Here is a 15,631-nt window from a genome sequence, read left to right as displayed (position 1 = left end):
ATAGTCCTGGTGAAAAAGAATATGGGGACTAGGGTGGTGGAGGCAGAAGTGATAAGAAATGGCCAAATCTGTGATGTATTATGAATGCAATGCCAACAGGATTCGCTGGTAGACTAGATGTAGGATGTGAAAGAAATATTCAATGATGACTCAAGAAAGTTTGGGGCCTGAGGAACCAAATTTGTGAGTGAGACAAGAGTCCTTCACTGGGGGAATGGGAAGAGAGGAATGATTTTGGAGGGAGAAATCAGGAGTTGATATAAAAAGAATGTTATTAACACTTTTCTACATTTTTTTTTACAAGAGAACAAATCTACGCCTTTATTTATTTTTCATTAAATTTAAATCCTTGAGGGGCAGCATCACACGGATTCTGTGGTCAATGGCTTTAGCAGCAAGGTTGCTTCGGAATTTGGCACGAACCATGCCGCTGTTTCCATGAGCACGAATTACTTTTCCCCAGATTACTCTGGTTTTGTTTGGTTTGCCACCAGGAGTCACTGTGTTGTTCTTTGCTTTGTACACGTAAGCACATCTCTTGCCTAGATAGAATTCCGTTTCATCTCGAGCATATACACCTTCGATTTTAAGAAGAGCTGTGTGCTCCCTCTGGTTGCGGAGACCCCGCTTATAGCCAGCAAAAATGGCCTTGGACCACAGCCTTCCAGACATTATTCGGCGTTTTAGAGGAGTCCTGTTCCCAGCAGGCCTCCACAGACCCCAAGATGGCGGGGAAAAAGCACTTTTCTACATATTTGTCTTCTTCCCTTTTTAAAAGATTTTATTTATTTCTCTATTTATATGTCAGAGAGAGAGGGAGCACACGTTGGGCAGTGGGGAGGAGCAGAGAGAGAAGCAGACTCCCTGCTGAGGAAATGCAGGACTCCATCCCAGGACCCTGGGATCATGACCTGAGCCCAGGGCAGATGCTAAACCAACTGAGCCATCCAAGCACCCTGTCTTCTTTCTTTTATATCTTTCATTTGGCCATAGCCTAAGGTCCACCCTGTCCAAACCACAAACTGCAGCTCATCTCCCTTGTGAATCCAAAGCTCAAAACATTTCCATACGGTGATATTATATCACTATAAAATAATGTACCTGTGCAGATACTCTAAAGATCTGAGGAAAGACACACCCGCTAAATCTACAACTTCTGGAAAAGGCATTATAAGCATCTCCACAAGGAAAGTTTTAGCTCTGATCAATGCACTCCTGTGGGCAAATTGGCAGTTAAAATTTGGTTCAGCCACATTCCTGAGTGGGAGTGGGTCCTGAAGCTTCTAAGAGTCAGACCAACTAAATTTCAAGAAGTATCCAATCTTCTCCATTAGCATTCTTACATATAAAATGATTGCATGATTTAGATTTTGCAAAAATCAGATGCATTTTTTATTTACATATTATAAGCAAGGCTTATTAAAAATTTTTTTAAATATCCCCATTTTTTTTTTTTTTAGAGAACTGTTGAAATTCTGATCCCTCTTCTCAATTTTAACATGAAGTTTAATCCGATTTCTAAAAAGCAGTATTGACTGTTTAAATTTTTCTAGTGGCTGATTTCCATTCTGGAATCAGTCTAGCCTATTTGAAAATAATCTCTCTGAAAAACATGTTAGAATAGTTTTCCTTTTTTTAACTCCTAGAGGGACCTGGATTACAACTGCGCTAGCAATATTCATTTCTATAAAAAAAATTATACATTTAAATTAAGAGAAAATATTTTATATCTTTATCAAATTACCTTTATCAAAACAAAAATTTAAAGTTGTAAAGTGAAGACTTTAAAAGACGTCTTTAATAAAATGTAAAAACTACATGAATATTAAAATCATTTTATAGAAATATACTGATAGGACAGCTAGCTGTAAATATCAGTTTTTATGTTTAAAGACAGTACTAATCAAGCCTTCTTAGTTAAACAAAAATTAGAGATATCACAGCCAATGTATTAAACTAAATTACTTCAGAATAAAGACCAGATACCCAGGTTGGTTTTTTGGTTGGTTGTTTTTAAAGATTTGTTTTATTTATTTGAGAGAGAGAAAGAATGAGCGAGAGGGATGGAGGGAAAGAAAAATCCCAAGCCGACTCCCCACTGAGCACAGACCCTAACTCGGGACTCCATCTCAAGATCCTGAGATCATGACCTGAACTGAAATCAAGAGTATGCCACTCAACAAACTGAGCCATCCAGGCACCCCCAGCCACCTGGGTTTTTAACTTATTGGGAGACTCTGGGGGAAAAAGTACATAAAATGTCATAACAATGCTATTGATAAGAGTTTGCTTATATGTACTAATATGTTGATGAAATAAAAGTAGCTCTTCATATGTTGAAAAGGGATTGCATGTGTGTACAAATGAAAAAAAAAAGTGGACCTTAGAAAAAATTATTCAGATGTGAGAAATTGGGGCTACAAATAAGGTTTCAAAAGAAGAGAATGTCAAAGAAGGACATAATAAACTGCTCTTGCTCTTGACTAAGGGAAGAAAAAGATCAGAAACATAGTTTTCCTTTTATGATAGTGAGTTTCTGAACAGTGTTTTGTTTGCCAGAAAATTTGAAAGCAAAGGAAAAAGCTTTTCAAAGTGACAAAAATTTCCCAGTCATGTTATAAAGTTGATTGATCCCATAGGATAGGTTATAAAGTAGGCCTATCCCATAGCAATAGGTTTTTGGAGACAAGAATTCATCTCATGCTAATAAATATATTACTTTATTTTTCTGCTAAATTCCTTTGCCTTGAGCTTTTTCAGTGCTGTCAAAGCATTGCTCAATCACACTTAAAAACAATTGTTAATATGAAAAATTAATGATGTTTATAAAACTATGTTGATATACACTGAGATAACTCCTTTATAAAAACCTAATAGCTTCTTATTAGTACATTTATTCAAAGCATGCAAAGATCTAGTTATTTTAATGGTGTTAATAGCAATATTAACCCAATTATCTACATAATGTTAACTTGAATGGCAGAATCTTTTTCTATTTCAATTTTTTAATTTTTTAAAATATTTTTCCAGTTTTATTGATATAATTTACATATAATTATAGTAGTTTATGACATAATGTTTTGATAGATGTTATATTGTGAAATGATCACCACAATAAGTTAACACCTATCACCTTGCAGTTTCAAGTTTTTTTCTTGTGATGAGAACTTTTAAGATTTTCTCTCTTAGCAACTTTCAAATATATAACATGGTATTGCTAACTGTAATCACCATGCCATGCATTATCTCCTCTGGGTTCTCTTTCCTATGGCTACCAATCCCATTCATGAAGAACTCCTAATGCCATTACATCAGGAATTAGGTTGAAATATGACACAAACATTCAGTCTATAGTGATGCTAAGAATTGACAAAAGTTAGAGATCTCCAAAATAAAGGAGTCCAGGGAAGAATCTGGAATGATTACCTAGTTTTGGAGAAATTGATTCTGGCCACTGAATTAGGGTAAAATTGTTTCTAGTGGGAAGCTGACATGTTTAGTTTTGGAATTTCCAAATTTAATTCACCCGTTGTACATCTAAATAAAAACCTGAAACATGGGTCTGAAGTTTAGCAGAGAACTAAACTGGAAGAGAATTGGATACATGTTGGAGAAGTCTTAAAATCTTAAAGCCTTAAAAATAGCAGGTACAGTAAAAAACTGCCCAGAAAAATTATGGAGAAAAAGTTAAAGACACAGCACTTGATTATTACATAAAGAGGGACAATTAGACAAGGGAACTATAGAAATCTATCAGATTTTTCAGGGAGTCAGAGGCCCAAAGACAGGGATTTGAAATCCTAGAACCCAAAGAAGGAACAATTTCAACCTAAAGGGTAGGGATGGTGTGATGGTTAGTCTTATGTGTCAACTCGAACGGGCTAAGGGATGCCCAGATAATTGGTAAAACATTATTTCTGGGTGTGTCTGTGAGGATATTTCTGGAAGATACTAATATTTGAATTGGTAGACTGAGTAAAGAAGGCTGTATCTCCAACTCCAGTGTGCATCGTTGGCAAACCACTGAGCTGAATAGAGCAAAAAAGAGGAGGAAGGGTGAATTTGCTCTTTTACTGGAGCTGGGGCATCCATCTTCTCCACCATCAGACACTCAGGTCCTGATTTTCAGGCCTCTGAACTTCCTGAAGTCTGAATCACACCATGGAATTTCCTAGTCCTTTAGCTTACTGTCAACAGATCATGGAGCATCACCACCTCTGTGATACATGTGCCAACTCCTGTAGGAAGTTTCTGTTTATATGTATACCTATCTATATCTTAATGGTTTTGTTTCACTGCAGAACCCTGACTAGTACAGGGGACCTTCTGAGAGGAGCAAAATGGAGAGTTGCTGGAGAAGTTTGTTTATCTCTCCAAAATCTTTCACAAAATAGTGTAATATAACAGAAAGGGGTGGGGAGAGGCAGAGAGAGAAAGAAGAGAGGAAGAGAGAATCTCTATGAAAACGAATCCTCAAGAAATGAGTGGGGCTGAGGGGCAGGTGTCTCTCCTCTCCCTGGTGTCTCCCGGTATCAGGAAAGCTGCAGAGGACATCTGACAGCTCTGAGCTGGAAAACTGGAAGCAGCCCACCAAGAGATCACACTCAGAGGGAGGAATCATGCTTCCAGAGAAGATTGTGGGGCACCACACTAATGTGCAGGGGCTCTGAAGGCTCTTACTTGGAGTATGTGCAGAAAACCTCCAGAGACCCAGAGAGGTCATGGGAAGACAGAAGATGGAGCAGGAAAGGAGTGATCTGAGCAATCACAATCAAGGCTCTCAAAGCCTCGAACAACACTGAGATTATGGACACCGAGCCCCCCAACATTTGAAAATCCCTATATAAGTTTTGTCCCCCACCAAAAAAAATTTTACTAAAAGTTTACTGTTTACTGAGAGCCTTTACCAAAAACAGAAATAGTTGATTAATATGTATCTTCTATGTCATACGTATTATATACTCTATTTTTACAATAAAGTGAGTTAGAGAAAAGAAAATGTTAAGAAAATCATAAGGAAAATACACTTATAATACTGTATTTAAAAAAATCCACATATAAGTGGACCCATGCAGCTCAAACCCATATTGTTTAAAGGTCAGCTGTCCTGGGATAATTACCTCGTAGCAGAAAAAAAAAAAAATAAGATATGGTCACAAAGGAACTGACAACTGTAATCTAGCATTTCAAAATGAGATACAATACATTTTAAAGACCAGAGAAGCGATGAAAGAAGAGCATAGCACTCACAAATGGTACATCCAGAACACAGAAAAATATGAAAACAGAGCCAGCAGAGCTCACGGGCTACCAAACAGAAGGGAAAGGACATAGAAATGGCATAAAGGGACGCTGGAGACTCGTGTCACAGATATCACCATTTACAACCTGGTTCTCACTCAGAGAACCAATAAGGGCTAAGTTCTCTAGCCAGTTAAGCCTCTATAGCTCTATCTTTGGGCTTGCCCCCCACCTACCTTTATTTGTCTCCACTACAGCATTTTGTATTCTCTTCCACAACATCCCTTAGGTTTTCCTTCTCAGTCTCATACACTTTCCCTAACGCTCTCTGAGCCACGTTCCATGAAGGTGGCTAGTATCACTACTTGTACCTATGGGGCCCGTGTGTTCACACTCCACAAAGAATCAAATGTCTTGACACTGACATTCTCTTTGTTCCCTTAAAACCCTCCACCTCACCCCTAGCAATTAGTCATTCACACTTTGACTTCAGAAGCAACACTTGGCAGCTGGTGACAGTTTCTCTTGGCAAACTCATGTATCAGATAAGTATACACGAGACCTGGATTATGTCAATTTCCTGGCAGATGATGTGGTTTTTAAAAGTGGGGGTAGAAAAACTCCCTTGCATGTATGTTGAGCTGACTTTAAGTAAACTGAATATTGTGTGTAACATACTTAGTTGTTTGTGCTGTTATGTTAATATCAATCAGAGAGCAGTGGCATTATGAAGCCCTAAGTACATCAGTAATTCAAGAAAGAAGCATTCTCTCCCTGAGATTTCTTCTCTCTGTTCACTGGATAGCCTCGCAACAGCCTGACTTTCATAAAAACAGAATACTTCGTGGTCAAAAATGTACTACTCCACCAAAAAGACCAAGAGAAGTCACTGGAGAAGAAAAAAAAAAAAATCAGCAAGTAGGGAATAATGCCATCATCCTTTGAAAGTAAGAAGCATCTTTGATTTTATAAACCAGATTGCAGAAATCTTAATTGCCCTACCCCTTTCAGCTCTATCCTTTATTTTAAAGTTTCATTCTTAATTTCTCTCTTAGTTAGGGATATTAAAACCACCTTGATGCTTGGAAAGCTATGGTGATTTAGCAAGCACATAAATCTGAGCTTAGTATATAAACCAAGAGTTTCTAAAGACTTATGGATTTTACTCCAAAGATGACAGCACGTTCTCCCAAACGGCTCCCCGCCACCAGGTAGAGGAGAGCCTGACCTCTGAGGATTAAAGGTGGTGATGATGCGCTTCCAACTTTCCTCATAAAAATCTAAGTACATTTCAGGTAATGTGCTCTAACACTGATACAATAGGACGCCATTTCTGATCACATAGCTGCGGCTGAGCGAGGATGCTTAAGGTACTCAGTATTCAGGTAGCAATAGACCATGCTGCAGATGTAATGTACAAGCAAGGAGAAGCCTACTGCTTTTCATTTGGCAGAATAAATAATTGCGAGAATGGTGTCAAATTTCAAACCCAGACCACGGCTCAGTTAGTTGAGGAACGGGGGAGTAGGCGGGGAACTAGGGCAATCAGGATGGTTTATATAGCTCATTTTCTATATAAACAAATTTTGATGTGTGAGAATGTCAGTGCTGGCAGACTGTTTCTATAGTAATATCCTAATAGCTTAGAGCCCTCCTGGGGAAATTATTTCTCTCTCTGCTCTATCTGGTGGTATGTGAAACCAATCACGTCCAAAATAAAACACAGAACAGCACAAAAAGTAAGCATGGAGAGAAGAAATGTGTTATATGGCTACCTCCCCTTCCTAAGGAAGAACTAGAAAATTGAGGCTGTTCTTAGCCGCAACTTTTGTCCAGTGATTTAAGCAGAAGATGGGGGAGGGGTGCTCCTTCTTTATTTCTATTGTTCGTGAATTTGAAAAAAAGACAAATACTCCCAGTAACAGAGAACGTGATGGGTGAATGATTACCAAAGGCACTTTTCCTCTCTTTGCCTCTCCTTCTGGGTTAGAGACGGAGGCATTTTTGTTTGCTCAGAAGCCCTTCTTATAAAGTTCCATAATTATTTTAAGGAGAATAGCCTCTAAATCTAATATAAATTAATACATATGATATTAATATATATAACATTCCCCATTGTCACTTAAATTAACTGAATTCCATTTTAGGTCATTCCACGTAATAAAATCAGAGCATTGCTAGCACTCCCAAAGTAAGTATGGTGAGGGCATTTACTCTGTTCTACTGGAAGTGTTGCAGGTGGAAAGCAAAGGGAAAATCCTCTACCAAAAGACTGTTTACTTTCTGCTTAAATTTAATTAAAGCCAATTCCTATCTCCAACTGCCCTGAGACGCCTAGAATTTCCAAAATAACCTTACTATTTTGTGCTAAACTCAAGAGATAGTGCAGGATTGGGGGTAGAGGTGAGGCACTGTTTTCTTTTAAATAAGAATTAGGCAATGTTTCCTGCTTTTCCAATAACTTAGTGAATGAAAAGATGTCTGGGTCAGACTGTCTCACAGTAAAATTATAGCAGGAACACATGAGGTTTTTGTATACATGATTTAGGCAATAATAGGTATAATGCAAGCCCCGCCTCTAATGGTCTAACTATAAGCTACAAACAATACGGGGGAAAAAATGCAAAATTGCTAATTACTTTGAAAATGCAAACATGATCTATATCAATGGCAGGAAAGAGTTCAGTATGGGAGGGACCAGAGGAGGAGGAAACACTGCACATTTTTTTGTCCTTAACAGAGTACACGTGACCACACTAATAACATGGGAGTAGGCTAGCAAGGTCATTATCCACAGAATGGTAGAAAGTGTGTGAAAACTGTTCAAGCCACTCGGGATATTCAGGTTAGTAGGAGATTGCAAACCACTCTTTCCTCTGCCTACACGCAGATCATGAGGCTCTTTGCACTCATTTTGAAGGCATAGAAATACAGGCCTAATATCAAGTACAGCCTATAAATATGGACCCAAAAAGGGATTCAAAGGAACAACTTTAGCCCGGCACCATATAGAAAGCCTTGCTAGTACCTCCTTGTACTTAAGCTATGAGACGAGAAATTCAAACTAAATAGAGTTTTAAAAATCCCTAAATGGAAGCCTGTATCCCTTTCTTTAGGAAAGGCAAAAAAATAAGCCATTGACTTTTTTTTTTTTTTAAATCTCTAACTTAGCCAGCATCCAAAAGGCAGTACAAGGCAGGATATTTATCCTACCACACTTTGCACAAATACAGATTTCCATAAAATCAATTAATCAAGGGTCGAAGGGGCTTTGGAGGTCATGAAGCCCAATCTCCTACCGAGTTACTCCTACAGCCGGAAGATTATCCAGCTGTGTTCAAAAACCTCCACATGGGGAGATTACCGCTCTTAAAGCAGCCCCATCCACTGAGGAAGAGCAGAAGTTATTAGAATGTTCTAATATTGGGCTGAAATCTGCCTCCTGGTAATTTCCACCCACTGGTCCTAGTTTTATTCTCTAAAGCATTTCAGGGTCTAACCCCTCATCATCACCATGACAACTCTTCAAATATTTGAGGGCAATGAGAGCTTTCTTCACCCAGGCTATACATTCCCAGTTTCCATACCTTTTCATTTAGAGACAGACTCTTCATTCACCTCAGGATGCTGTCCTTGAAAGTATATCCTACTTGGTCAATGTCATGTTAAACTATACAGACCAAAATATGATACAGTAACATATTTGGGTCTGGGTACAAAGACTTCCACCCCTTTCCAGGAACACACATTTTCTTACATAAGAATAAAAGTGTCGTTCAATCACTCTCCCTAGTAATGCCCGCTACCAGAGACATAGGTGGTAGCACTCAATCTTGACATCTCCAAAGTAGAAGTTTTTCCCAGAAAACATTACAGAACTGACTTCAGTTCAGTAAATGGTTTCAAGCACTCGTGACAAAGAAGGCTTTACACAGGGGACATAGAAGGTATAAAATCCTAAAAATTATACAAAAGTTTATTAGATATGGAGGAAAGCAAAACCATTTCCTTAGAGAAGTCTGGGAAGGCTGAATGGAGAGCAAATGAAAAGACAGGGATTGAGGGGTCTTGAAGCTTGGATGAGATTTTAGTGAACAGAAAAACATGTAGGGACAGTGACATGATAGGGACATGTAGGGACAAGATAGAATAGACAACTGAAGAGCAAGGACTAAAGAAAAGGCTATGATGCTAACAGGAAAATAACAGCTCAATGAGACTGTGGTGTATAAGACAAGAAAAGAAGGATTGGGATATAAAGCTTTGAAATCCATTTGAAGAAACTGGACTTTGTTTAAATGCTTACCAGTGATGCTAAATGTTTAAATCTGGCAAATCCTCTAGTCATGGCTGATGACTTTTTTACTCAGAATAGGAATCCCTAAAATATTCATTTCTATACTCATATTCTAATGGGATATGGCCACACAAAAACTAGAGGTACGTGCCTGTTAGAATGGCCATCATGATAAAGACAAGAGATAACAAATGCTGGTGAGGATGTGGAAAAAGGCAACTGTGAGGCATGGTTGGTAGGAATGTTAACAATATGGAGGTTCCTCAAAATATTAAAAATAGATCTTACATATGATCTAGCAGTTCCACTTCTGGGAATATATCCAAAGGAAATGAAAACGCTAACTGAATGATATCTGAACCCTCATGTTCAGCGTTAACATTATCTACAACAGCCAAGATATGGGAACAATCCATGTGCCCATCAATGGATGAACAGATAAAGAAGTTGTGATACACACGCACACACACACAACCCACTGGAATATTATTTCACCACTTAAAAAAAAGGAAACCCTCCCATTTGCAACAACAAGGGTGGAACTTAAGGGCATTATGCTAAGTAAAATAAGTCAGAGAAAGAGAAATAATGTATGACCTCTTAAGTGTGGAATCTAAGGACAAAATCAAGAGCAAAAATTTCTTTAAAACAATCAAATTCATAGGAAAAGAGATCCGATTTCTGGTTATCTGAGGCCAAGGGTTGAAGGGAGGGGAAATAGGAAGAAAAGTGGTCAAAAGATAGAAACTTCCAGTGATAAGATAAATATGGTGACTACAGCTAACATTGTTGCAGAATACACAGGGAAGCTGTTAAGAGAGTAATTCCTAAGAGTTCTCAACACAAGGAGAATTTTTTTTATTTTTTTCCTTCTCCTGTTATTGTATCTATATGAGAGGATTGGAGGCTAACAAAGCTTGCTGCAGGAATCATTTTACAATTTCTGTAAGTCAAACCATGACGCTGCATACCTTAAGCTTACACGATGATGTATGTCAATTATATCTCAATAAAACTGGGAAAAATCAGAGATCTATCATATGCACATATTTTGCAAACACCACAACAGCTAACATATTGTACTTTATGTTGTACCACGCATATGCCAGGCACTATACACTAAATATTTTACACAAATGAACTTACCGGAGACTTAGAATGTCTATTTGAAGTAGGAATTCTTAATTTCCTCCTTCTCCATAAGAAGAAACTGAGGCACAGAGGGGTTAAGAAACTCATCCAAGATCACAGAGCTAGTGAGTGGGAGGAGTAAAGATTTGAACCTAAAGCCCGGCTCCAGGGCAAATTTGCTGCACCATGCTACCTCTCACATTAAGTATGTGGTTATTTATTCTAGCAACCTGCTTATAACCTTACTAATTCAGGTTTTTTAAAAGCTGTTTTTAGCCTTCAGAATGAGCTAAAGCCACTTTTCGGTTTATATCTATCTGCTCATCTTCCGGAACTCTTAACGCTATTCTGGATCCTGATTAAGGGGCTCAGTTAGCCTGCTGAATCCCAGGAACTCTGAATCATCACATAAAACGAGTCATTCCTCCATGGCTAACTGAAGGGAAATTTGCCTGTGGTAAAAATACATCTACAGATCATACACAGTTCCCCTCATTCCTCCTCTAAAGCAGATTCCATAATTAAGGGTAGGCTAATCTCTTCAAGCTGCCACTCCCTCCCCACTTCCAGGACAGTTCACAGCTGAACAACTCTGACAGATAAAAATGTAACCTGCTGTTAAGATCCCCAGGAACGAAAATTCCACAGCCACCCCCAAGGTAACAAATCCCCTTGCCTGACCACTTGGAGCCATGGCTATTCATCAAATGAGAAAGTTTATTTACATACTTCCAATGAAACTGCTTTCTCTTGATTTTCTCGGGGGCCCTCTGGTCCCTGAAAACTGGCTTTGTTCTGTGGCAGCTGGCGCTGTTTCAGATTATGGGATCACTTAATTGGGTCATGACTTGTTTTCTAGTCCTGACTCCTCTGCCACCAAAGAAATTTGCTGAAGTTAGCAGACTGAGAAGAGGTGACTTAAGGGGAATCTGGACCCTTAGAGGGAGGTGTTCTTATCCTTGACCAAAGAGCTGGGACATATGCAGGTCCAACATGCACCAACCCAGGGAGGCTTGCCCTCTCTGAGTAAATCCTATACCTTCCTCTCCTTGTCAGCTGAGTTTCTGCTCTGATAGTCTGACTTACCTTTTGGGGGACTCACCTACTTTTCAAATCCTCAGAAACTTCCAGGTCAGGGCTAGGCTACATTGGGCAGGAGAGTCCCCAAATCTCCAATTTTCAAGAAGCTTCAAAACTCTGTAATAACTAGGAATTAATTTAACCAATGAGGTAAGAGATCTGTACTCTGAAAACTATAAGATATTGATGAGAGAAATTGATGACAATACAAATACACAAAAAGATATTGTTGGCTCATGTATTGGAAGTACGAATACTATTAAAACGTCCAAACTACTCAAAGCAAACTATAGATTCGATGCAATCCCTATCCAAATACCAATGGCGTTTTCCACAGAACTAAAACAAATATTCCCCAAATTCGTATGGAACCACAGAAAACCCCTGAATAGCCACAGCAATTTTGACAGAAGAACAAAGCTAAAGGTAGCACATCCCCTGATTTCAAACTATACTATAAGGCTATAGTAATCAAAACAGGATGGTACTGGCACAAAAACAGACACGTAGATCAATAGAACAGGATAGAGAGCCCAGAAATAAGCCTACACTTAAACGGTCAATTAATCTATGACAAAGGAAACCTGAATATGCAATGGAAAGACAGTGTCTTCAACAAATGGTGCCGGGAAAACTGGACAGCCACAGACAGAATGAAAATGGACCACTTTCTTATACCATAAACAAAAATAAACTCAAAATGGATTAAATATTTAAGTATAAGACCTGAAACCATAAAAATCCTAGAAGAAACCAGGCAGTAAGCTCTTTGACCCCAGTCTTAGCAATATTTTTTTTTTTGATACGTCTCCTCAGGCAAGACAACAAAAACAAAAACAGCAAACGGATTATGTCAAACTAAAAAGCTCTTGTCTAGCAAAGAAAAGCATTAACAAAATGAAAAGGCAACCTAATAACTGAGAGAAGATACTTGCGGATGATATATCCATATGGGGTTAATATCCAGAATATTCAAAGAATTCACACAACTCAATCACAACAACAAAAACAACCCAATTAAAAATGAACAGAGAAACTAAATAGACATTTTAAAAAATACATACAGATGGCCAACAGGTACATGAAAAAAAATGATCAATATCACTAATAGGGGAGTTACAGATCAAAACCACAATGAGACACCACCTTATACCTGTAAAAATGATTATTATTAAAAATACAAGATATAGCAAATGATGGTGAAGATGTGGAGAAAAGGGAACCCTTGTGCACTATTGTTGGAAATAGAAAGTTGTGCAGCCACTATGAAAAACAATATGGAGTTTCTTCAAAAAATTAAAAGTCAGGGTGCCCAGTGGCTCAGTGGGTTAAGGAGCTGCCTTCAGCTTAGGTCATGATTTCAGGGTCCTGGGATCGAGTACTGCATTGGGCTCTCTGCTCAGCAGGGAGCCTGCTTCCCCATCCCCCTCTGCCTACTGGTGATCTCTCTCTGTCAAATAAAAAAATAAAATCTTTAAAAAAAATTAAAAGTCAAACTACCATAAAATCCAGTAATTCCACTTCTGGATACTGATCCAGAGAAAATGAAAACACTAATTCAAAAAGGTATATGCACCCTTTTATTTATTATAGATTATTTATTAAGAGCCAAGATATGGAAGCAACCCAAGCAACCATGGATAGATGAATGAATAAAGAAGAAGTGATAAAAATATACAGTAGAGTATTACTCAGCTGAAAAAAGAATGAAATCTTGCCATTTGCAACAACATGGATGGACCTTGTGCGCTAAATGAAGACAGAGAAAAGACAAACATGGGTACGATCTCCCTTATGGTGTCTAAAAACAAAACAAATGAAGAAAAAAAAAATAGACTCAGAGATACAAACAAACTGGTGGTTGTGAAATAGGTGAAGGGGATTAAGAGGTAGAAACTTCCAGTTATAAAGTAAATAAGTCACAGGAACGTGATACATAGCTCAAGAAATATAGTCAATAATATTGGAATAACTTTGTATAGTGACAGGTGGTAACTAGACATGTCATTTCATTTTATACATTATGATCATTTCATAATGTATAAAAATATTGAATCGATATGTTACACACCTGAAACTAACATAATATTGTATGCCAACTATAATTCAATAAAGAAATAAAGATAAAGCATCTCTAGTTGTGAAAAAAATATTCTTACAATGAACATTCTTGCACAGACTCTCGGGGTACTAGTTAGGCCCCCCTCTACCTCCCAGCCAGCAAAGATAGAAGCATAAGACACAATCACCCTCCATTCATTTCATACTTTTATTCACATATTATCTTGGTATTGCTAAGTCTGGGACACAATTATCCCGACATTAATGACTCTACTCAGAGCATGAACGTCTCAAACTGTCAACCTCTCCTGACTCAAAGCAGCCCCTGTCTGAGGTAACAGGATGCTTTCCCTCCTCACTCTTCATTTGCTTATTCAACCAACACTTACCAAGCATCTTCCAAGTTACCCCAAATACTGCACTATGTGCTTGGGGGCACAAAGATGAGCAAGTCACTGCCCATAGCTTCCAGGAGCTCACAGTCTAGTGAGATAGACTGATATAAACCAAATCACTGATTTAGAGGCTTATGAGTCCTAGATCTGTTGTGATGTGTTTATATGTTATGGTAATATACAGCAGGAAGTAAATAAGTACCTGGAGAAGTTGGAAGATGCAAAATTGAAGCTGAGCCTTAAGAATGAATGGGTATATGCATGGAAGAAAGAAGGAATAGAATGTTCTTGTCAAAGAGAGAACATTGAACAAGACACTAACATATAAAATATATGCCATATTCAGAGTCAAGAGGGTGGTCTACTATGGTACTTAAGGCCAAGGGCAGGAAGAGAGGGCCAGAGAGAGTAACCTGAAAGACAGGTTGTGACTAAACTGGGTAAGCCTTGCCAAGGACTCTGGTTTCATTCAATGGGCCACAGGCTTCCGGAAGGGCCAGGAGTTTTCTCTTTATTTTAAAAAACTCTCTCCAGTGTGGAACAAGCTATAAAGGACATAAGTACTGGAGATAGAACGGTTAGTTAGGGGATCATTCTAACAATCCAGATGCCTCTCCCGTGTTCTCCCTATTCCTGATGCGGAGGAGACTATGAGGGAACATGGGAGAGGGCTCAGTGCACTGCTCCAAAGTCCCTGAGAGTAGGGTGAAGCACCAAGAAAGAGGAACATTTCACCTCAATAGAAGGGACCGGCAAGGCTTGGCACTGAGGACAGAAAGTGCCTACAAATGGTGCCACACTGGGGCGCCTGGGTGGCTCAGTCATTACATGTCTGCCTTCAGCTCAGTTCATGATCCCAGGGTGGTGGGATCGAGCCCCTCATCAGGATCTCTGCTCAGTGGGAAGCCTGCTTCTCCTTCTCCCACTCCCCCTGATTGTGTTCCCTCTCTTGCTCTGTCTCTCTCTGTCAAATAATAAATAAAATCTTTAAAAAAAAAAAAAAAAGTGGTGCCACGCAACAGCATTGGAAGAGATGGGTACTCTGTTTCATGTTCCTCTCAAATCCATTTAGAATTACATATTACACTAAGGACATACAAAAAGGTTCCCAAAGGACTATCCACTATGATCCTACTGCTATGTAGGAGAAATACAAGGTTTGGTTTTTTAGGTTTTTTTGTTTGTTTGGTTGGTTGGTTTTTTTGTTTTGTTTTGTTTTGTTTTGTTTTGTTTTGTTTTGTTTTGGCTAAGGGATAAAATGGAGATTTGTGGTTAATATAAAATATTGCTGAATGTTCCTCAAGAAGGAGCCAGCAAAGCCAATATTTACTAAACCCCTTTGTATACTGGGACCATGCCACAGCTAAGATCAGCTTTTCTTTTGAAGGCTCTATTTCTAGCTTTCCAGAATAGCTACCTTTATGGA

General features: G+C 38.6%; 1 protein-coding gene across 1 annotated transcript; it reads right to left on the bottom strand.

Annotated features, from left to right (window-relative positions):
• Positions 1–321: 321 nt before the first annotated feature.
• On the bottom strand, positions 322–724 carry LOC116589319 (60S ribosomal protein L35a-like). The gene has a single exon (XM_032341332.1). The coding sequence runs from the start codon at positions 670–672 to the stop codon at positions 322–324; it is 351 nt and encodes a 116-aa protein (XP_032197223.1). The 5' UTR covers positions 673–724.
• Between the last annotated feature and the right edge of the window lie 14,907 nt (positions 725–15,631).

Source organism: Mustela erminea, chromosome 4, assembly GCF_009829155.1.
Source record: "Mustela erminea isolate mMusErm1 chromosome 4, mMusErm1.Pri, whole genome shotgun sequence".
Classification (NCBI taxonomy): Eukaryota; Metazoa; Chordata; class Mammalia; order Carnivora; family Mustelidae; genus Mustela; species Mustela erminea.
The sequence above is the reverse complement of the archived record's forward strand: the minus strand, read 5'-3'. Positions and strand labels throughout refer to the sequence as shown.